At 46.4% G+C, this 21,986-nt stretch overlaps 2 protein-coding genes across 2 annotated transcripts in view; both read right to left on the reverse strand.

Annotated features, from left to right (window-relative positions):
- The window catches only part of PI4KA (phosphatidylinositol 4-kinase alpha), a 114,498-nt gene that overhangs the window by 27,996 nt on the left and 64,516 nt on the right, over nt 1–21,986 (reverse strand). Inside the window, exons 20-29 of the mRNA XM_012776680.3 lie at nt 16,361–16,469; nt 15,873–16,009; nt 15,587–15,720; nt 12,825–12,907; nt 7,378–7,448; nt 7,172–7,296; nt 5,850–5,931; nt 5,505–5,588; nt 3,878–3,967; nt 1,542–1,661 (exon numbers count right to left, since the gene is read on the reverse strand). Of these exons, the coding sequence (XP_012632134.1) occupies nt 1,542–1,661; nt 3,878–3,967; nt 5,505–5,588; nt 5,850–5,931; nt 7,172–7,296; nt 7,378–7,448; nt 12,825–12,907; nt 15,587–15,720; nt 15,873–16,009; nt 16,361–16,469 (1,035 nt within the window). The remainder of the gene's footprint in view (nt 1–1,541; nt 1,662–3,877; nt 3,968–5,504; nt 5,589–5,849; nt 5,932–7,171; nt 7,297–7,377; nt 7,449–12,824; nt 12,908–15,586; nt 15,721–15,872; nt 16,010–16,360; nt 16,470–21,986) is intronic.
- On the reverse strand, nt 8,756–9,239 carry LOC142863501 (small ribosomal subunit protein eS25-like; the record flags this gene model as incomplete). The annotated part of the gene is made up of 1 exon (XM_075996764.1): nt 8,756–9,239. A coding segment is annotated over one exon (420 nt), but the record flags the coding sequence as incomplete, so codon positions are not given.

A 21,986-nucleotide genomic window follows, 5' to 3' on the forward strand; every position in this document is an offset into this window, starting at 1 on the left:
AAACCTAAGTCTAATTGAGAAGTCAAGTTCAGATCTGGAGGTTATTAAAAATCTTCAGTGCTGCCAAGTTAATAAAACAAAATATTTTATTCATTTTTATTTTAATTTTTTTGAGACAGAGTCTCATGCTGTTGCCCATGCTAGAGTGCCATGGCGTCAGCCTAGCTCACAGCAACCTCAAACTCCTGGGCTCAAGCGATCCTGCTGCCTCAGCCTCCCGAGTAGCTGGGACTACAGGCATGTGCCATCATGCCTGGTTAATTTTTTCTATATATTTTTAGTTGGCCAATTAATTTCTTTCTTTTTTTTTGAGACAGAGTCTCACTTTGTTGCCTAGGCTAGAGTGAGTGCCGTGGCGTCAGCCTAGCTCACAGCAACCTCAAACTCCTGGGCTCAAGCAATCCTTCTGCCTCAGCCTCCCAAGTGGCTGGGACTACAGGCATGTGCCACCATGCCCAGCTAATTTTTTCTATATATATTATCTGGCCAATTAATTTCTTTCTATTTATAGTAGAGACGGGGTCTCGCTCTTGCTCAGGCTGGTTTTGAACTCCTGACCTCGAGCAATCCGCCCACCTCGGCCTCCCAGAGAGCTAGGATTACAGGCGTGAGCCACCGCGCCCAGCCCAAACAAAATATTTTATTATTTTTTTTTGTTGTTTTGAGAGAGTCTCACTTTGTTGCCCAGGCTGGAGTGAGTGCCATGGCGTCAGCCTAGCTCACAGCAACCTCAAACTCCTGGGCTCAAGCAATCCTACTGCCTCAGCCTCCCAAGTAGCTGGGACTACAGGCATGTGCCACCATGCGCAGCTAATTTTTTCTATATATATTAGTTGGCCAATTAATTTGTTCCTATTTATAGTAGAGACGGGGTCTCGCTCTTGCTCAGGCTGGTTTTGAACTCCTGACCTCGAGCAATCCGCCCGCCTTGGCCTCCCAGAGTGCTAGGATTACAGGCGTGAGCCACCGCACCCGGCCTCAAACAAAATATTTTAAATACCCTCTGGTCTGATTATGTCCCAGAAGAGGATTTTTAGAAAAATTTTGGCAGAAGAAGTATTTCTGGAAGACAGTATGTACTGTAAGTGAACAGGCCTTTGCAAGACAAAGAATCACTAAATTGCGGTGAGAACAATTGCAATCTGTGATAGAAATGCTGGGAAAGTTGGTGCTCATGGCCATCTCCTCTGTGGGTAAATGTCACTTACAGATGGTAAAGGGTGGCTGAAGGTGACAGCCAAAGCCAGTGGGCTCTTAAGCATTCGCTAGTTGCTCCTCAGTCTAAGGTTTGAGACAGAAAAGGGCATGCCACGAGTACAAAGGCAACCCGCAGAATGGGAGAAAGTATTTTGCAAATCATACCCCTGACTTCCTCTGCTTGAGCCTCAGCCTTCCAGCTCTGCTACCTGCTCTTGGGGACCCAGGGCCTCAATGACTCCCCTTCCCAGCCCAGGCTGGCCACTGCTGCCAGACCCTCCAGCCCCTGGACTGCTGCTTTACAGTCTAAGGGGGTCACTGCTCTGCTGGAGGCTTGGACATACCCCAAGTGTGGTGTTCTGCTTGTTGTAGCCGGCGAAGTGAAGAATGCTCTCAGTGGCCATGGCCAGCCCCGTGTGCTGGGATAGTCCCGACACCCAGTTTTGATGTTTGTTCAGATATTCCTGAAACAGGATAAAAACATGCTATTTCTCTTAAAGGAGAAAATAAAACTATAATTAATTTAAGTTTAAATTAAACTATAATTAACTTAGTTGAGCAAACACTGGGTTTCTGTCCTGGGTCTGCTCCTCACTGACTAGCTGGGGAACCACCAGTAAGTTAAAGCCTATCTCTCTGACTGGCTACTGCTCATCTGCAAATGAGGACAAGGTTTGATTCTCTGAGTGGCTGTCGGGGAGTCGGTGTGGTTTTGCATCAATGTGGGAGGCCCCTTTATTGCTTTAGCACCTCCTTGCAAAGCATCTGCCATTTGCTGAGAGCTGTACAAGCGCAGCTGGGGAAATGCATTCTGCAAAGCCTTGGCCCTGCTGCCAACAGGCAGGCAGCGTGATGTGGGGCCTCCACTCTCCTACTGTAGCACCCTTGCTGCCCAGCATGGGTGAGACAGCAGGAGCACAGAATAATACCTGCATCCACCTGGCTGCCCAGTGGGAAAAGGGCATTTGGGCAAAGGGACATCTGGCCGAGCCCGAGGTGTGAGGAAAACCTCCTGCTCTGGGGACCCTAGGGGGCTCAGCACTGCAGAAGCACTGAGTACAGAGCTGAGAGGGGCGGGAGTAAGGCTGGGCCAGAGACAGGCAAAGTGAGAAAGGCCTCCCGGGCCAGACAAAAGCATTAGAGTGAGCTACATAACTCCCTGCAGAAAAATACACACAGACACGTAAACTCAAAACTGCACTAATGCAATTGGTTTCTGGGGGGACTCACTGGAGCCCCCAGAAGCCCATCCATAGACCCCATGGTGATGGGCAGTTGCAGTAGTTTAAATGGAAGTACTGACCAGATTTGGTATTAAAACTGGGCTACTCAATGTGTGGTGTGGAGGGAAGATTCGGGGAAGGCTGAGGCTAGAGGCAGGATGGGGAGGTGGGGCTGGGCAAGGAGAACTGTGTAGAGGTCTGGTGGGGGTTCAGAATGAGTGGGCTGCAGAGGGAGGGAAAGGGTGGGCCTGGGGGGGGGTGCCAAGGGGACACCTGGTGGAAATATCAAGGTAATTTCAAGCCTTTTCATTTTCTACTTCCTCCTCAGGCCAGGCCTGCCTGAAAAAGTTAGAGAGAATAAAAAGCTCTATTGGCCCCATATTTGTCCACTGAAACTTTGTAGGCATTGAAGGGGGCCTCCCCTCTTATGCCATGGACTTTTTCTCTACCTCAACCAAAGGAAATTAGGTGATTCTAAGTATTAATAGTTTGAGAAACTACCACAGTCTGAAGAATTCTCGTGTACCAGTGAGAAAGCTACAGTCATCAAATAACAAGTATGGCTTAGTTACAAGGCCCTACTCTGTCCTCCTCACTGCTCAGCCTCTCTGGGGAAGGAGGAACTTTACAGCGATCCTCGGCATGACCCACGGGTTCCTGCCAAATGCATTTCCACACAGCGTCTGGGGCTCCTGGAGCCAGCTGTTCTATCCTCCTGGATTTCCAATCCAGAAATGTGTGTGATCTGGGTTCATCTTAACAAGTGTTGCCGAGGCCCACTTCACAAGCTCCTCCTAATACACCTGCCCTCTGTTAACCCAGATTTCTTCTAGTGGCATTTGTCTTGTCTTTGACCCGTTTTCTTTTTTTCCAACTCATCACTGACTTGAACTTTGACTCCTGTTAAGGTGATTTTGTCCTCTTATACACTTCCATCTGCTTGACTGACTTTCAACAGAACAATAACTCACCTTGCAGTCACTGGCATTTACAGTGACTCCCAGGCACCTACTTGTGCTGCCTAGACAGAACTTCAACGGGACACAAGTGCCCGATTCTGCCTCTGCTCCACCAGCCTCGGTCAAGCCCTGCCCTCGGGTGCAGGTGGAGACAACACATACTTGGCCCTTGGAGCTGCCACAGCCTGACAACCCCTGTGCCCACTAGGTCACCCTTACCTTCTCGAGGGCCAGCCCCCAAGTCCTGCCACAGAGCTACACCTTACCTGGTATGGGTTCCTGAGCTACCACTCTCCCCATGCCCTGATCAGCACCCTCCCCAAAGGGGCTTCTGAACTCATCTGAGGCATCTATTATAGTCTCAGGCACTGGACTGACATTTCTCTATTTATTCACACTAGTGCTGTTGTATTTTGAGTTGCCTGTGTCTGTGTAAAGCTCTTTGGACAGCTCAAAGGAGCTTACTGAGATTGCTTTTTGATGTCTTCAAGAAAGTACCTGCAGGTGGGACTTGGTAACCGTGGGCGCCCACTTCATGGCCTCCTGCAGGATCATCCCACAGCGTGCAGCAAAGTCCTTCACAATGCTCTGGAAGAGGGTGAAATCATTTCTCAACAATCTGAGGTCAGTTCATCTGGGCTGAACTGTGCCCCCCCCCAAATCCTTATGTTGAGCTCTGTCCAGTAGCAGTGCCTTAGAGTAGGACTGCACCTGAAAGATGGGCCTTCATAGAGGTAATTAAATAAAAAGGCAGATAGGGGCTGGGTGTGGTGGCTCACGCCTATAATCTTAGCACTTTGGGAGGCCGAGGCAAGAGGACTGCTTGAGGTCTGGAGTTCGAGACTAGCCTAAGCAACAGCGAGACCCTGACTCTACTAAAAAGAAAAATGAGCTGGGCCTGGTGGCATGAGCCTGTAGTCCCAGCTACCTGGGAGGCTGACACAGGAGGATCGCTTGAGCCCAGGAGTTTGAGGTTGCTGTGAGCTAGGCTGATGCCACGGCACTCACTCTAGCCTGGGCAACAGAGTGAGACTCTGTCTCAAAATAAATAAATAAATAAATAAATAAAATAAAAAAGGCAGTTAAGGTGGGTCCTGATCCAATCTGGCCAATGTCCTCATGAGAGGAGGGGATCTGGACACACAGAGGGAAGAGCACGTGGGGACATGTGGAAGGAGGTGGTCACCAACAAGCCAAGGATAGAGGCTTCAGGAGAAACTAGCCCTGCTGACACCTTGCCCTTGGACCTCAGCTCTCAGAACTAGACATATAATGTCTGTTCCTTAAGCCACCTATCTGTGGTGCTTAGCTACAGCAGCCCAGCAGGCTAGCACAATGGTCAGGTTCTAACCCAATCCCAGGGACAGGGAACTCACACACACCATAGTCTGTAGTTCCTGAACAAGGCTGTATGGCAGAACCTACATGAATAGCAGGTCACAGGGCCACTGTGCACCTGTCCTGGGTCAGTGATGGGAGGGTAGGGCAGTTTCAGGGTGGCAAAAATCCTCCCTGGGCTACATCACTGCTTGCGGAAACTCCCCTCTGACCACTGGTCTGACTGGGAGATCCTGAGTTAGGACATGATCTAGCCCCAGACTGGTGGAGCTCTGAGTGGACTCAAGCTTTGGTCCTGCCAGAGTAATGCCTCTGAGTCAGACCAAGTTGGGGATAAACGATGCCCAGGACATTGTCTTCATTTGGAGTGAGTTACTCCACTCATTTTCCCATGGGATAGCACAGTAACCAAGAGTCAGTACACCTCAAGAGAAGTGAAGTCCGCCTGCAATCATGTGAGCTAAGTGCAGACAGGAGGGGCTATACACTGACTGGTAGCTGTAAACCTCTTTGGCAGCTAAACCAAGAACACAGTTGAGAGTCACCATGGCTGAGTGGCCAGAGCATTGGCTTGGAAGGCAGAAGAGCCTGGGGGCAGTCAGCTGCTCTCACACACGGCAGGGCCTGGCAAGCACTCAGCCTCCTGGCTGCAGGGTGGGGCCAACACTACTCATACCTCAAATCCCTGGGGACTGGGTCACCTCATGGAGGTAGAGCACCTGCCTGGACATACTCAAGGGCTGGTGGTGAAGATGGCCCCCTATGCAGGGGACCACATCAGGCCTACCTCTCGGGCTTCATACGTGTCAGGAACTGTGATCCGGTAGGGGGCATCAGGAATGTCATAGTAAGGCTGGTCCTTGTGAATATCCTGCAAGCACAGAGAGACTCGCTTTTCCAAACTGCCTTCTCCAAGATGCCATTCCCAAGCCTTTCAGACGGGACAGCAGAATGTTGGCCACCCCTTCCCACCACCTGTCCCATCTATGATGGGCTTCCAGAGTTACTGCAGCTTCCTGGGAAACACCAGGGTAGGATATGGGTCCCCAATACACCTCTTGTAGCATGAATCAGGATAGAGGAGCATGCCATAACACGGAGTGGGCAGTGGGAGTGGACAGTGGACACTCACAGCACTCAGCGACAGCGACAGGGTCTGCAGGATGTCTAGCATGGTCTTCAGCACGGTCCCGCTCCAGAGCAGGTGGGGAAACCTGTGCCAAGAACCAGCTCTCAGGGCCAGGGGCCAAACCTCGAGGAAGACTGGCCTCAGTGGGTGGGGCCCCACCTCAGCTGCCTCCCCTGCACCAGCACAAGCCCACACCTGCTGCTGGCCAGCTGAAGGTGGGAAGTCAGGAGATCTCTGAGGTAGAGAGCCCAGCCTCCTCAGGCTCTCTGCAGGGAAATGGGTAGTGCCCAGTCAGAAACGCTCCCTAGGCCCTGCCATTCCCATTCCTCAGGGTCAGACATGCCCCAGCTGACCTTCTCTGAACCCAATACCAACTGTCCTGGTGACGCACTGGCCAAGCTGCACCCTCTCACTCCCCAAAGCAATTCTCCTAGTTTTCAAGCTCCCCAGTATTTCTCACTTCATGGCACAGAAACTGACATTATCTGCATGACACCTGAGGTAAAGAGAAGGTGCCTGCTCTTGAAAGCAACAGGCCATGAGCTCTGATGGCTCCAGGGCTGAAGGGGCAGTGTCTCTGCACAGCTGTGACACATGTGAGGTCCCCTGCTCAGGAGGTCCAGCTCAGACACATGCCACATGTGTGTTGGACTTACTTTCGTGGCCTCTGGCTGGCTCCTGACCCGCCCTCAGATGGCGCTGCTGCCTGTGCTAGGCACACAGCATCTGTGACAGGCTCCAGATCCCTGGACACCTTCGGAGAGAGCTGCAGGTAGACTCCATTTGGGTGTCTGCTGCCTCTGGCCTTCACACCTCAGAGAGGCTAGCCAGCCCACCTTTGAGTGTTCTCATCTGTGTGGGGACATGTCCCAAGAGGGCCTGCTTTGGCTCCCAGCCAGGGAGTGTACATGGAAAAGGGCCAGTGTGGGCTTTTGTTCTTGAGAAGCCTCCGGAACAAAAAAGACACCAATTCAATGAGGGGACCTCTGGATGGGCCTTGGGCTAGAAGATGGTGGGATGGGTCTTGGCAGGGTGGGTGGGGCTCAGAGACACAAGGACATTACACCAGTAAGAGTAATGCAGTGACTACAGTAACCACTCTAAGTAACATTGATAGCTCAGATGAATGGACATTTCTGGACCCAAATTCAGACTCTGTGGCAAACTCACTGACATTTGGTGGGAGGCTGCAACATCCCTGAGAATTTTTACTATGACTCCATTTTTTTCTGGACTGATAATGTGAGGATGATTTTTTTCCTGTATTCCATATCACAAAAGTTTATATATATACACATAAGGCATTAGCAGGAAAATGAACTTACTTATCCACCAGACCAGACAGATACTTGTCCGCCACCCTCCGAATCCTCTTGTGGATGTGGTTGAAGTTCACCAGCAGGAACTGGGCATGCCGCTCCAGCTCCTCCTCGTTCTCCTTGGTCTTGGCCTAGAGATTCAGAAGAGACAGGTACAGCAGTGCCCTCGTGTGCCTGCAGCAGACATGCGCTCACACTCTGACAAGACTTACTTTATCTGCCATCATATTCAGGAAGGCATCAAAGACTTTGTCTGCAACAGCAATCACACACTGCATCATCCCTGAAACGAGAAGGTTTCCACAGATCAGGTGCAGCAACAAACAGAGATCAATCCTGGATATTTCTAAAGTTTTTCTTTTAAAATGACTGTAGACTTACAGAGAATTGCAGGGGCAGCTCAGAGTTCCCATATACCCTTGACCCAGCTTCCCCGGACACTAACATCTGCAATAATCAGGCTGATTTGTTGAAACTGAGAGTCAGACACTAATGTAATATTAATACTGTCACCTGAACTTCAGACTTTGCTGGATTTCCCAAATTCTCCCGTTCACATTCCTCTTCTGTTCCAGCAGCCAACCCAGGACGCCAGATGGCATTTAATCATCATGTATCCTGGTCTCTAATCTGTGTTGACTCCTTAGTCTGTCTTTGTCTTTCATGACTTTGATGCCTTTGAAGAATGCAGGTATAATATTTTGTAGAATGTCCCTCAATGTAGGTTTGTCTGATGCTCACACACGATTAGACTAGGTTATAGGATTTTGGAGAGAACACGACACAGGGAATGTGCTCTTATTGTCACATTGTATCTTGGGTATGTGATGTCATTATGTCTTATCACTGGCGAAGTTGATATTGATCATTTGGTTTGAGTTACTAGTTTTCCCTTTCCATATTCTTTAGAAGCGAGTCACTAAATCCAGCCCACACTTAGGCCAAGGAAACACTGAAGATAATTTGTGGATGATAGTTAAAACCACTACAGCAATTGATAAATATTTTGGAGAAGATACTCTGAGGTTATATAGCTAACTCATTTCTCTTTAAAATTTTACCCACTAATTTTAGCATCCATGAGTGGATTCTGCCTACAGTAGCTACTGTGGAGAGATTTTCTGTCTCCCTCATGCCTTCTACTTTTAGTAACTGGAATTCTGTAAGGAAGGCTTGCCCCTCCTTCCCCATATTTTATTTATTCAATAATCGAATCACTTTTGGCTCATAGGTATTTATTTTATTCACTGGGTTATAATCCAATACTATCACTATTGTGTTGCTCAAATCGCTCCAACTTTGGCCACTGGAAGCTCTTTTGGCTTGGGTGTTGTGTTCTTCTGACATGCCCCAATGCCTTTTATTTTTCTTCCTCTTCTTAATCAACCCTTTCTCCATGAAGCCCTGTTTTCTTTTATTGAAGAATGGTATTCAGAAACCAAGATCTAAGTACTGGATGTGCTCGTTATTGCAGGCATGCATAGTAGGTTGTAAAAAGCAACAGAACACAGTGAGAATCACAATGCAGATAAAAGAACTGCAATAAAATGCCAATTCATACTCCACAGTGCTGTTCCTCTATCTACTATCTTTTTTTTTTTTTTTTGATTTAATAAAGTTTTATTTTTCCAAATATACAGTTGGTTTGACCTGTTCACGCATCTTCACCAGCAGGTGGGGCATCTCCACCCTTAGTATTTCTGGTGTAAATTACTTGAGCTCTGTGGTTTGAAACCAGCTTCATAAGTCCTTTACTAAGGAGCTCCTGAAGGGCTGCCCTGGCCAGGGAACCTTGAATCTTCAGTCTCTCAGAGACCACAGCTGGGGTTATAAGCTTATAGTTGGGAACTTCCTTACAGAGTTTGTCATGTGTAGCTTTGTCAAACAAGACTAAGTTGTTGAGCTTGTCCCGAACTCTGCCTTTCGACCACTTCTTCTTTTTGGCCTTGCCCCCAGATTTGTTCACTGGGTCTTTGTCTTTCTTGGCCGCCGACTTTCCCGCATCTTTCTTCTTCTTCTTGTCCTTGGGCGGCACTGCAAAGCTTGGAGAAGTGCTGCAGCTACCACAGCCTCGTTAAGATGTCCCACTATCTTTTTTTTTTTTTTTTTTTTGAGACTGAGTTTCACTTTGTTGCCAGGGCTAGAGTGCCGTGGTGTCAGCCTAGCTCATAGCAACCTCAAACTCCTGGGCTCAAACGATCCTCCTGCCTCAGCCTCCCGAGTAGCTGGGACTACAGGCATGTGCCACCATGCCCAGCTGATTTTTTCTATGTATTTTTAGTTGGCCAATTAATTTCTTTGTATTTATAGTAAAGACGGGGTCTCGCTCTTGCTCAGGCTGGTTTTGAACTCCTGACCTTCAGTGATCCACCTGCCTCAGCCTCTCAGAGTGCTAGGATTACAGGCGTGAGCCACCGCACCTGGCCCTCTATCCACTATCTTTAACCTGCATGGTTAAATAACAAAACCACTCTCTGGAACTGGGTAGAGAGACTAGGCAGGCGCTATCAACTTTGTATCCTGGGCCCACCATGGAGCCTGAGACATAAAGAGGCCTCTTATAGCTATTTGTTACTGGGAAAAGTGGGCACCAACATGGCTCTCAGCAATATGAAAAGTGATCAGTGTGACCTGGACAGCTGCCCAACAGTGGAGAAAGGTTGCTTTCTTGAAACGCTGTGTTGGGTGGGTAAAATCTTATTTTGGAGGTATGTGTTAGTGTTGTACTTTTTTCATATAGCTATTAGGAAACTGAAACTGTAAGTTCCTAATGAATAATCAGATAATTGTCAGATGCCAATCAATATCATGTAACAGCATTTAGGGGATTTTTACTTAAAGAAAAGCCTCTTTTTTTGCACCTAAAGTTAACACTGAATTACTAGTGTATTGACTAGCTAGGTAGCTGGCAGGTGAGCAGCAGACTCTTGCCCTTATGTTCCTGCACAGCCAGGAACAGGGAGGCTCGGCTCACAGAGACCCTTCCCTGTAGTGGAGCTGCTAGATGTTTCATATACCCTCTTCTCTCCTGGTTGTTCTAAAAATTCATGAATAATATATGTCTCCAAAGACACTTCCTTCCCATCTCTCATGTTTTAGAAGAGAAAAGGAAGAGAGAAATCAACTCAATAGCTACACATTTACTGCTTAACCTAGTAGGTACTATGCTCAGAACAAAAACAACCATTTTGAAATTGTGGAAGAATATAATATCATTTCATTTTGTTTGAATCATTTGGAGAACAAATTAAATTTCCTCTGCTGACACAAGAACAGAAGAACAGAGCTCAGAGCAAAGGGAGAGTGAATCATCTAGCTTCAGAAAGGGTGCTGATTCCATCTATAGATATTCTCTAGGAGGCTGGCAAAATGTGCTAGATTTTTAAGTCTCTTAGAGGTTGATAGTTTCAAATTTTTTGTTACTTATTCTCCGCACAGAACTTAGCACAAAATAGCTGCTGCACTAACCAATGCTGGGTGGATGAAGGGACTGAATCAATGAACAACATCTCTGCTACACCTCCAAGTGGTCACGTGAGACCCTCTGAGCATTCCCCCCTATATGTGGACTGCTCTAGAAAGAGGTTTCCTTCTGTAGAAACTGTCTGCTTGCACCTCCTACTCCTGGCCTCCACCAGGCTCCCTGCTCATTCTAATTCTTCCCTGACTGCCAGCAGAGAGAGCTTCCAGAACCTCATGTTGTCCTTCTTTGCCAACCCCACTGACTCCTAGCTGCAAAAATACATTCATGTAGCTAATTTCCTGACTCTGTTGTATAGCAGTATGAGGTATTCTGCAATGACTTACTGGATGAAAGTCTTATATAAACCAGCATCTCAGAATCTCTGGGGTCATTTTTAAAAACGTTTCTTCTAGTGTTAATTTTTCAACAAAGAAAAAAACGGTACCAGAAGTATCTGGAAATAATTTCTCTACTGGCAAGAACAAGTTGATATTACAGAGTCATCAATGTGCCAATAGCTTCTGGCATGGAAAGGACTACTCACTACTAGTTGCACTTTATTAATGCTAACTTTGTTAATCCTAAGAATTCATCAATATGCATTCCTCAAAAAATTTACTCACACAGTTAATACAAGTTTGTAGATTCTACTAAATGCCCTTGCATATTTAAACATGGTTATAAAATTATCAAATTATTGTAAGCATTTAATTAAAACATAGGTCTATTATTTCAGTATCTTTTAAATTTTTAAACACCTTATAAATCAGACTTATCAAAAAGTGCTTATACTATGCATTTAACTTTCTCCTTTGCTGTCTTCATTTTAATCTCACTCTCTTTTTTTGGCAAAGTAGACTTTTGCAAAACTCTAATGTTAGCCATTTGTAATTTTTAAAAATTGAGGTATAATTTGCATATAATAAAATCCAAAGACTTTATGTGCTCAATTTGATGATTTTAACAATTGCGTACACTCATGAAACTACCACCCAAACAAAACAAACATTTCCATCAGTCCAGAAAGTTTCTTTGTGCTCCTTTCCAGTTTTCCACCTCTTCTTCTTAGTACTATATTTACCTTAGGTTTCCCTTATGGAGTTTTGGTAAGTAATATTTTTATGCCTTCCTGGAGTTTCTACTATTTTTCTGTCTTCCTAGTCCTCTTGGCTAAGACTGGTGACAGCTAAGGCCCTCTGTACACTTGGCCCGAGAACATGCTGCACTGTGAGACTTGTGTTTCATATGGATTTTCACATTCTGAAATGTTCCCAGAAATGATACAGGCCTTGATGTGACTGTGGCCCACAGAACCTGGCCTGCCAGTGGTCCACCTGGGTCCCTGCATAATGGGCAGGGCTACTGAGGCATGGAAACCCTCATGACAAAAGCCGTGCTTGCAGCCAGCTCCCACTGGTGGCCTTGGCTAATGGAGCATCTTTAACTGGTTCCTCTGTGGGCCAACTCTGTCCATCACCCACTGGAAGGACACTGGTCACTTTCTGGGACCAGGCCTGATCAGTCCCCCTATTGCTGGTGCTCTGTCCTGGATTGTGTGGTTTTATCCTGGTGTTTCCTCTTTCCTGCTTACACACAAAGAGACACAACTACATGTCCCACTTCACAAATACTTAATGGAAGAAATAAACATTATATGTCTATATCTATATCTACCTGTCTCCCAGTGTACTCCCCCTGCTTTTGTAATTACAACCATCTTCTTGCGCATTTTGCATTAAACATTGTTTTTTTCAGAGTATTGTTATGAACTCATACCTTTCATGGTCAATCTAAACTTGTTTTAATTAAATAAAAATATTGTATTTATGTTCAGATTATAATAATTTCTCCACTGAGACTCTCTTTAAATGGATTCCTTGGTCTTCTTAGCCTGCTCTCTGGCAACAGCAAGATGCTGCAGGTCCACCAGTGACTGTCCAAGGAGCCCTGGACCCTTCAGATGAGCACAGGCCAGCAGTGGGCAGAGCAACCCTCCTGTTTGGGGCCCTTGCACCAGCAGCAGAGAAAGTAAGATGTATATTTTAAGGTTATGTGTTTTACACTGATCTTTCCAATGTGGTAGGTCACTTTATAAAACTATTTTCTACATGTAGGCAAAAAACAGGAAGGAAGTAGTATTCCTTTTATCCTATTAAAGCTTAATTCATCATGAAAGTATCACAATAATAAGCTTACCGGATTTGTCTTTCTGAATAGCTTTATCCTCAAAGTAGCAGAACATTACCTGGAAGCGATCAGGATCTGTTGAGCGCAGTACCCTAACAGGGAGAACACCGTAAATAAATTTTGAAAATGCCAGACCTCCCTATCACAGGTTTGACGCTGCTCAGAACTGGTGAGGCTGTGAGGAACAGACACCCTCTGCTGTTTATAGGGACGCACACTGACATGGGTACCATCTGTTATTAAACATTCCCATATTTTTCAACCCAGCAACCCCACCACTAGGGTGTATCTTAAGGATTACCTGCATAAGGATTTTCATGACAACACTGACTTCATTACCAAACTAGAAACAATCTACCCATCAATAGGAGACTGGTCAGATTAGCCTAAGTGCACCCATCTGATGACACATCATGCAGCCACCAAAATGAGACGTAGCTCTATACCTGCACTGTTACAGAAAAACATTCGAGACATACTAAATGAAAAAACCAAGGTGCAGGGAAAACACATACAGTGTGATCCCACTAACAGGTTTCCTAAAGGCCTGTGTGTGTATGTGTAGGGTATATATGCTTGCTTCTGCATAGAAAATTTCTAGAGAGAAAAATAAGACACTATTAACAGTGGGTATCTCTATATAGTAAGAATGAGATATTCAGGGCTAGGAAAGTAAGATCTGTGTTTTTTTATCTTTAGCATCTTCTGTACTATTCTACTGTTTTTAATTATCTTATTTGTTTTATGTACCATGTACATTTTTACTTTTTTTTTTTTAAGACATGGGTTTTCGCTATGTTGCTCAGGCTGGTCTTGAACTCCTGGCCTCAAATGATCATCCTGCCTCAGCCTCCCAAGTAGCTGGGACTACAGGCATGTGCCACCATGCCTGGCTAATTTTTTCTATATATTTTTAGTTGGCCAATTAATTTATTTCTATTTTTAGTAGAGACAGGGTCTCGCTCTTGCTCAGACTGGTTTCGAACTCCTGACCTTGAGCGATCCACCAGCCTTGGGCTTCCAGAGTGCTAGGTAGGTGTGAGCCACCGGGCTGGCCAGTTCATGCATTCTTGAGTATATACATGCACACAGCTTTCACTTGATTTCTCACATTTTCTACTTTGTAGTTTTAAAGTTTTTCCAATATCCAGTGGCTGGGCATCTAAGCCAGGTTCTTGAATAAAGAATAATGGCTTTGGGGCTGTCTCTCTCTGCTAGCAGAGTGCTCTCAGGGACCTGGCAGGTAGCCTGGCTGGGAGCTGGGCTCATGGAAGTTGCCTGTGTCTCTTAGAATCTTCCCCTGCCAGTTCACTAAAGAAGCTGTCCCTAGGCTGGGTGCAGTAACTCGACCTGTGATCCCAGCAGGAAGGTGGGGAGTGTTCTCTGTAACCAAAGCAGCCTTCATCTATTTTATACATTACACTTTCAGGTATGATTTCTTTTTCTGCCCCACCAACCCTGACAGGGTCTTGCTCTGTTGCTCAGTCTGGACAGTGGTATCATCATAGCTCACTGCAGCCTTGAACTCCTGGACTCAAATGATCCTCCTGCCTCAGCATTCCGAGTAGTTGGGACTATAGGTGCCACCATCATGCCTGGCTAGGTTTTGTATTTTCTGTAGAGCCAGGGGTTTTGCTATGTTACCCAGGCTTGTCTAGAACTCCTTGAGCCTCATGAGCCATCATGAGCCACCATGTCCAGCCTCAAGTATGATTTCTTTTACAAGAGGGTCTGGTGGCACCAAAAAAAGGTTAAAATAGTGTTGTTTTTCAAATATCCTTCCTTTTAAGAACACTTTCTTTTCAAGTCATTTGGAAAGGAAATGATTCTATAACTTACTGCACCCCTCCTGTGACTTAAATAAGTTAAGCATAACTTGACCTTTTCCTGATGACAGGGAATCATCGTTTTGTAGCTAGTGTGTCTGGCTGCAGTCCCAGGGTGCTTGGGCCTCACCATAGTGGGGCTATAGAACCACACTGGTTGGCCACAGGCGGCTGGGCTCTGTGCGCCCTGGCTACTGTTTCCAGCCTTTGCTTATGAAAGGCGGCACAGCACAGTGCTTAGGAGACTGGGTTTCAATCCACATCAGGGATCACTACCTTGGGCAACTGCCTAACTGCTCAGTGGCTTGCTTGGTTTCCTCATCTGTACAATGGGCACACAACAGTACCCATCTTATCAGCATGTTAGAGAGCGTGTCAATACACGTAAACAGCACAGTCCTGGCACATGTGAGCACTCAATCATGTCAGTGGCTGATGTCAACATGGTGACAATTACAGACCATAACAGGCACTACAGTCGCTAGGACTGCTGTGGATACAGGCAAATACTCATCATCAGGCCACCTGTAGGATTTTGTTGGAGCCGGCCCCATCCCATGTTGCATTTACTCTTCATACTCAACTCTGGTTCTGGAAACCAGCTCAGTGAATGTCTCAGAACCATGCTCAGTAAAGGCTGGCCCCTGAGAGAGGCCCCTGTCCACTTAAGAGCTGAGTTTGGAACAGCGATAGTGACTGTGCAGAAGTCTGTTCCCTGTGAGAGCAGGGATGATAATAGAGTTTAGATACCAGGAGGTGTTATTAGGCTTGGAGTTTGGTGCTCATGAAGGAAGGCACACAAGAAAAGCAGAGAATGTTTTTGTTTGTTTTTTTAGAAAACTTGCATGTCTTGGGAGGAACTGAACAGAGTCCCATGCCTAGAAGGGAACAAAATTTAAAAATGTGCTCAAATGTGGATGTGCGTGGAGGTGGAGTATCGTGTACCTCATGTACTCCAGCCGGTACACAGACAGGAGATATGTAGACATGGCAAAGTCCAGCTTGTTGATGAGGGCGGACACTTCAGGAGGGGGATCCAGCAGGTTGATGATGGTGCTGCGAAGATCGTTCAGTTCAGCCTGGAGGGAAAGAAACACTCGAGGGCTCATGGACACCTCCCCAGGAGAAACAGGTCACGGCGGCGGCCAGCAACATGCGTTGGAAAGGACAATGAAAGAATCTGCCCCAATAATCCCAGGAAGCTTAGCAAAAATGAGATGAGAATCCTTACAGGGGTGACTGTGTCATTTTTCATGGCTGAGTTATACTGGAGGACGGATCGCAGTGGTTCTTTGCTGGGGAAGGTGAGCAGGGGAGACTTGGTGGCTATTTCACAGACCCCCTCATACCACTCTTCTGGCCAGAGTCCTGCAAGAGAGTGAATGTAAGTGAGACACCTGCCACAGTCTGGAAGCACTGCAGTGGGGGCGACTCTGACAACTCCTAGAGTCAAGGGTCCTTTGTTTGAGACAATTATCCCAAAAATGGGCCATAGAAATGAATCTGTTACCTAACTTGGGCAGATTTTTCCCTGACGAAAAATGACATTCTCAGTACCCCCAAACTACACCTGGGAAGGGTAACATTTGCAAATACTAGTAGGAAGAAGCAGCTGCATTTGGACGCATTTGCAATGTACTCACATTCATAATTAGGTTGAGTCACCTCATCTTTGTTTCCACTTTGCACTCTCTCCCTGGGAAAGAAAGCTCCCCCTACCTGAGCCCTCCACAGCGAATCCCATGAGAACGGAATAGAGCCAGAAGTCCCGGAAGAGCTTCTGTAACCGAGGCTTAGCTTCTTTGATGGGTGGCAATCGTCGGGTGAGCTGATGTGCCAAGGAAAGAGGGAGAAAGGAGGTTATTTGCTCATGAAACCCTAACATCTGTGGGTATAAAATCAACCACTGCTTCTTTCTCCAAGAGCATTCTCAGTGACTCATCCAGTCCGACTGGGTAGGAAAAGGCTTACTGAGCAGTGACTGATACATCTCAAAAATTCTGCCAATAAATATTCATTCATTCACTGAGTACCTAATGTGCACCAGGCACTGTGCCTGGGGGCTCTAATGCCACACTCCTGCACTTGAAGAGCTGTCTGGTTTGGAGGCAGGCGGGCAAACAATCATGGTGGGGCAGAGTTCCCAGAAAAGGTGCTGTGGTCTCAAAGTTAACGTGTGAGGAAAGCCTAGCCAGGCAGAGAGAGTCAGCAGCCTGTCCAGCCAGAGGGAGAGCATCCAGTCCAAAGCCTGGCACATGGAGGGCACAGAGCACATAGGGAAAGGCAACCCATGCATGAAGGCTGACGTTCAGAGGAAGGGATGCAATTGAAGAGGCAGGGAGATCATGAGAAATCTTGTGGGCCAGCCAGAAGAACTGGCTTTCTTTTTTAGCAGTACAACTTCTCCAAACAGCAATCTTGGGCAGAAGCCCCATATGTGAAACAGGTAAAGCAGAGTAGCTCGGGTGCAGGTAAGGGGCTGAAGCCCCTGTATCCCTGCTCCAGATGGTGGCCCACCTGGTGTGAAGCAGGAAGCAGTTTGCCAGTTATGTAAAATTGTTAAATTTATGCTCACACCCAGCTGGAAAGGCTGATCCCCACGGAACTGCTGTGGATGCCAAGCCCTCATGTAGTGGTGATGAACATGCAGCGAGGGCGGCTTTGCTGCCCAAACACTTATGAGTGCCAAGGACAGGTCAGGCCCTGGGTGAGGCCACGGAAGCAGCACAGATGACACCCAACACTCGAAGATGAGAGGCACAGTGAGATAAGCACACTCATACACAGCCAGTGGAACTACAAACTAGCACAACATTCCCAGGAAAGTAATTTGGTAATATGCATCAAAAATTTTAAATATCCCAACACCCAGTCACACAAAATAAATCTCATCTCTAGGAAATCTATCCCCCCAAAAAACAAGCTGATCTAGGCACACAAATATTGTAACATTTATTATAGCAGCAAAATAAATAGAAAAACATTAAATGTCTACCCAAAAGCAGAATTTAAATAAGCAATAGTATATTGGTCGGGCATGGTGGCTCACGCCTGTAATCCTAGCACTCTGGGGAGGCCGAGGCAGGAGGATTGCTCAAGGTCAGGAGTTCGAAACCAGCCTGAGCAAGAGTAAGACCCCATCTCTACCAAAAAAAAAAAAATAGAAAGAAATTAATTGGCCAACTAAAAATATTTAGAAAAAATTAGCTGGGCATGGTGGCACATGCCTGTAGTCCCAGCTACTTGGGAGGCTGAGGCAGAAGGATTGCTTAAGCCCAAGAGTTTGAGGTTGCTGTGAGATAGGCTGATACCACGGCACTCTAGTCCAGGCAACAGAGTGAGACTCTGTCCCAAAATAAATAAATAAATATGCAATAGTATATTAAGAATAATATTTTCGAAGACTATTTGGTGACACAGAAAGAACTCACAATATGTCAAGTGAAGAAATTATCAATGATTAGATTTAAAAAAATTATATATCTAAATATATTATACATGCATAGAACAAAGGCAGAAAAACCAGTTACATATTAATAAGATTATTTCTGAGTGGCTGGCTTGCCAGGGATTTTTCTTTTCTTCTTTATATTTTTATTATTACATTATTTTATTATTTGAGACAGGGTCTTGCTTTACTGTATGGGCTAGAATGCAGGTGTTATCATAGCTCACTGTAAACTCAAACTCCTGGGCTCAAGCAATCCTCCTGCCTCAGCTCTTGAGTAGCTGGGACTACAGGCATGTGTCAATAAGCCTGGCTAATTTTTCTGTTTTTTTTTTTTTTGTAAACATGGGGTCTCACTATGTTGCTCAGGCTGGTCTTGAACTCCTGGGCTCAAGCGATCCTCCTGCCTTTGCCTCCCAAAGTGCTGGGATTACAGGTTTGAGCCACTGTGCATAGCTTCATTTTTTATATTTTAGAGACAGGGTCTCATTCTGTTGGCCCAGGCTGGAAAACAACAGCACAATTCTAACTCACTGCACCCTTGAACACCTGGGCTCAAGTGATCCTCCTGACTCAGCCCTCTAAGAAACTGGGACTACAGATGTGCACTGCCACACCCAGCTAATTTAAAAAAAAATGTTTTGTGGGGATGAGGTCTCACTGTGTTGCTCAGGCTGGTCTTGAACTCCTGGCCTCAAGCAATCCTCCACCTTGGCCTCCCAAAGTGCTAGGATTATAGGCGTGAGCCACTGTGCCCAGCCTCTCTCCTTCTTTAATGCTATCTATATTTCCTGGAGTTCTTCCATGAACAAGTGTTCCTTTTACAATCAAAGGGAGGGTGCAGGCACCAATCCAGGGCTCAGCAACCTGGGTGGGAGGAGGCTCGACCTCCCCTCGAGAGCCGTGTCCTTGGGGAGAGTCAACCTAGACCTGGGGGCGTAGGAGGGACTCTGGAAAGGCTTACGAGGTGGGAGCCACTGGGGAGGGCTGTCAGGAGGGCAGCAGCAGATGAAATTATCACAGGGCAGAAAGCCCAGAGCCACAAAGGACACTGGCCACAAAAGGACAGTTGATAGGGGCTTCCAGTATGGCTCATGGCCAAAGAGGGCAGTTGTAAGAATAACCAGCTGTGGGACTGTCTTTGAGGTGACGGGCTTGGTTAGGATAAGGTCCCAAGTGATAGTGGAGGCATGATGGAGTTTCCAGACCATAGAAGTCAAGGTCTGTGTGATTAAGAGGTTCTGGTATCTTATAAAGAGAACTTGCCTTTGTTGGGTATAGAAAAGGTCAGGCTTCCAGAATGCTTTACTCTTAATGGGGTCAGAGACTCCAAGTGGCTGGGAAGCCCAAAGTAGTTTTGACACAGGAAAGAAAAGGTGACTCAAATCTATCTTTGGTTTGGGATCCTGCTCCTGACCTGTGCACTTCTTGGCTCCCTCCTAAGGAAAATGGCCTCAGGGGCTCTCCCAACTCTTGGACTTCTCATGGCCCATCGGCCATCATCTCAGCTTGGACTGCCCTAGTCCCCAGAGAGAGAACACCAGGGTGATAACAGAAAGGCCCTGGAAGAACTTAGAGGTATCCTGAGATAAAGACATGACACAGCCATGACTGTTCGGGACCAATGCAGGGAACTATTCCTATGCTTCAAGAGAGACAGAAAGGAGCTGGGACATTTTGGAGAAGGGACATTCTGAAGAAGGGCTCTATGATGACAAAGTGTCTTGTCTGGTTCCCTAAGATAGGTAGGGCAAAGGCTATAAGACAACAGACCTGCTTGCTCCTAAAAAAATTGAGGTCAGGGGAAAAATGGGAAGACTAAATAGGTAAGAGTCCAAAGAGATATGACAGCCAGATGTAACACACGAACCCTGACTGCATTCACAAAAAAGCAGCTCTAAAAGACATTTTTAAGTCGCTTCTGAAATCTGACTTGCACAGGACATGTGACTGGACTATGTCTTTTTTCCAGGCATGTGGTGGTGCAGCATGGGGCAGAGGCCCTTTCATTGAAGACACACAGGCTCCAGTGCTCAGGGCTGAAGTGTCTCCATGTCCTCTCCCTTCCAAATATCCCACGAAATATCCCCCTCATGTGCAATTAAGCAGATACAGCAAAATATTCACTGTTCAATTCTTCCAATTTCTCTATATATTTTTAAAATTTTATATTAAAAAGTTGAAAAAATTTCTATCCATGAGGCAAGCCTTGAAACTGAAACAAAAACAAAGGAGTATGTGTGACAGGAGGTACCGCTTTGCAGTGGGGGCTGAAACCGCACACAATCTGTTACCTTTAAATAGGGAACACATTGAAAAATGTCAAAGTGTCAAGGGTTGAAATCCAGTTTTTTCAATAGTGGCTTACATGATCAGAAATCTGGATGTGCAGGAAACATTACTAGTTACTAACTTTAAAAAATAACAAAAGTAGGTTGGGTATTCATGCCTGTAATCCTAGAACTTTGGGAGTCCAAGGCGGGAGGATTGCTTGAGGCCAGGAGTTTGAGACCAGCCTGGGAAATAGGAAGACCCTATCTTTACAGAAAAAAAAAAAAATTAGCTAGGCATAGTCGTGTGTGCCTGTAGTCCCAGCTACTTGGGAGGCTGAGGCAAGAGGATCCCTTGAGTCCAGGAGTTTGAGGTTGCTGTGAGCAATGATGATACCACTACACTCTAGCCTGGGTGACACAGCGAGACCCTGTCTCAAACAAACAAACAAACAAACAAACAAACAAAACCAAAAGTAATATGTACTCATAGAAAAAAATTCCAACAAAGAAGTTTACAGAGTAGAAAACGGACGCTATGTGTCCTCCCAGACTGCTGCTGTGAATGAGCATGTGCGCTGAGTGGTGAGGGCTCACGTTTCCTGAGCATCTTCCACGTGCTCGGCACCACTCCATGTGCTTCCCATGAATTCATCATCTCATTTACTTTTCACAACAATCTTACACAGTAGATGTAATCATCACCCTCATCTCGAAGGGGAGAACACTGAGAGCCACAGGTGGGAGGTGCAATTTTGGCCAGGGTGGCCAGTGCAGCCTCACTGGAGCTGATGGCAACAGCGAGAGCAGCGGCCACATGCTGGTCTGGAGGAAGGTGCCTCAAGCAGGAAGAACGGCAAGCGCCAAGGCTCTGCCAGGAGCCAGGCTGAGCACATGTGAGAACAAGACAGAGAATGAGGGAGCTGGCCAGAAGCAGTTCTCGTGGGGCTCAGCAGGCCCTGAGGAGGAGCCCAGATGCAGGTAATAACCTCTGTAAGCCAGCATGGTGGTGCCATGCTGAAGACTTGGTGTTGAGCAGGACAGATGAAGGCTCTGAGAAAACAGCTCTGACCAAAGCTACAACCCGGCTCAAACTGGACCACAGTCCCTGTCTTGAAGACAATGGCCCTTTACACACCATACTTTCTCAGAGAGATGCACAGACACCTCCCAGAAGCCCCTCACACTCTTGCAGATTCTCCCATCTGAACTGCGCTCTCCCTTCAGATGGGCTCTGGGGGCGACACTCCCAAACATACTCTCAGGCACCAAAATCATCAGAGAGCAGTGCTCTGTGATAAGCTCATCTTCTAGACAATCCAAAATAGTCTTATAATAACTTTTTAGATCACTAAATTAAAGATACAAATTTAAGAAAAATTGTCATAGCCCCACAGATCTCCATGACTGCCTAGGTGGCCTTCAGTTTGGCAAGCACTGCTCAGTAATACCCCATTTGTAGTGGATGGCGGAGCTGGGCTGCACATTCTGACAACAAACACAGCGACCCTTGACTGAAGAAAGGGTCTCCATGATCCTTATTCTATAAGCCTCTAATCTCATTCTTTTCCCTCCACTTTTGACTGAGGAAAAAGCTCATGGAAGGATGGGGACACCTGCCTAGCCC

The sequence above is a fragment of the Microcebus murinus genome, chromosome 22 (genome assembly GCF_040939455.1).
Source record: "Microcebus murinus isolate Inina chromosome 22, M.murinus_Inina_mat1.0, whole genome shotgun sequence".
NCBI lineage: Eukaryota > Metazoa > Chordata > Mammalia > Primates > Cheirogaleidae > Microcebus > Microcebus murinus.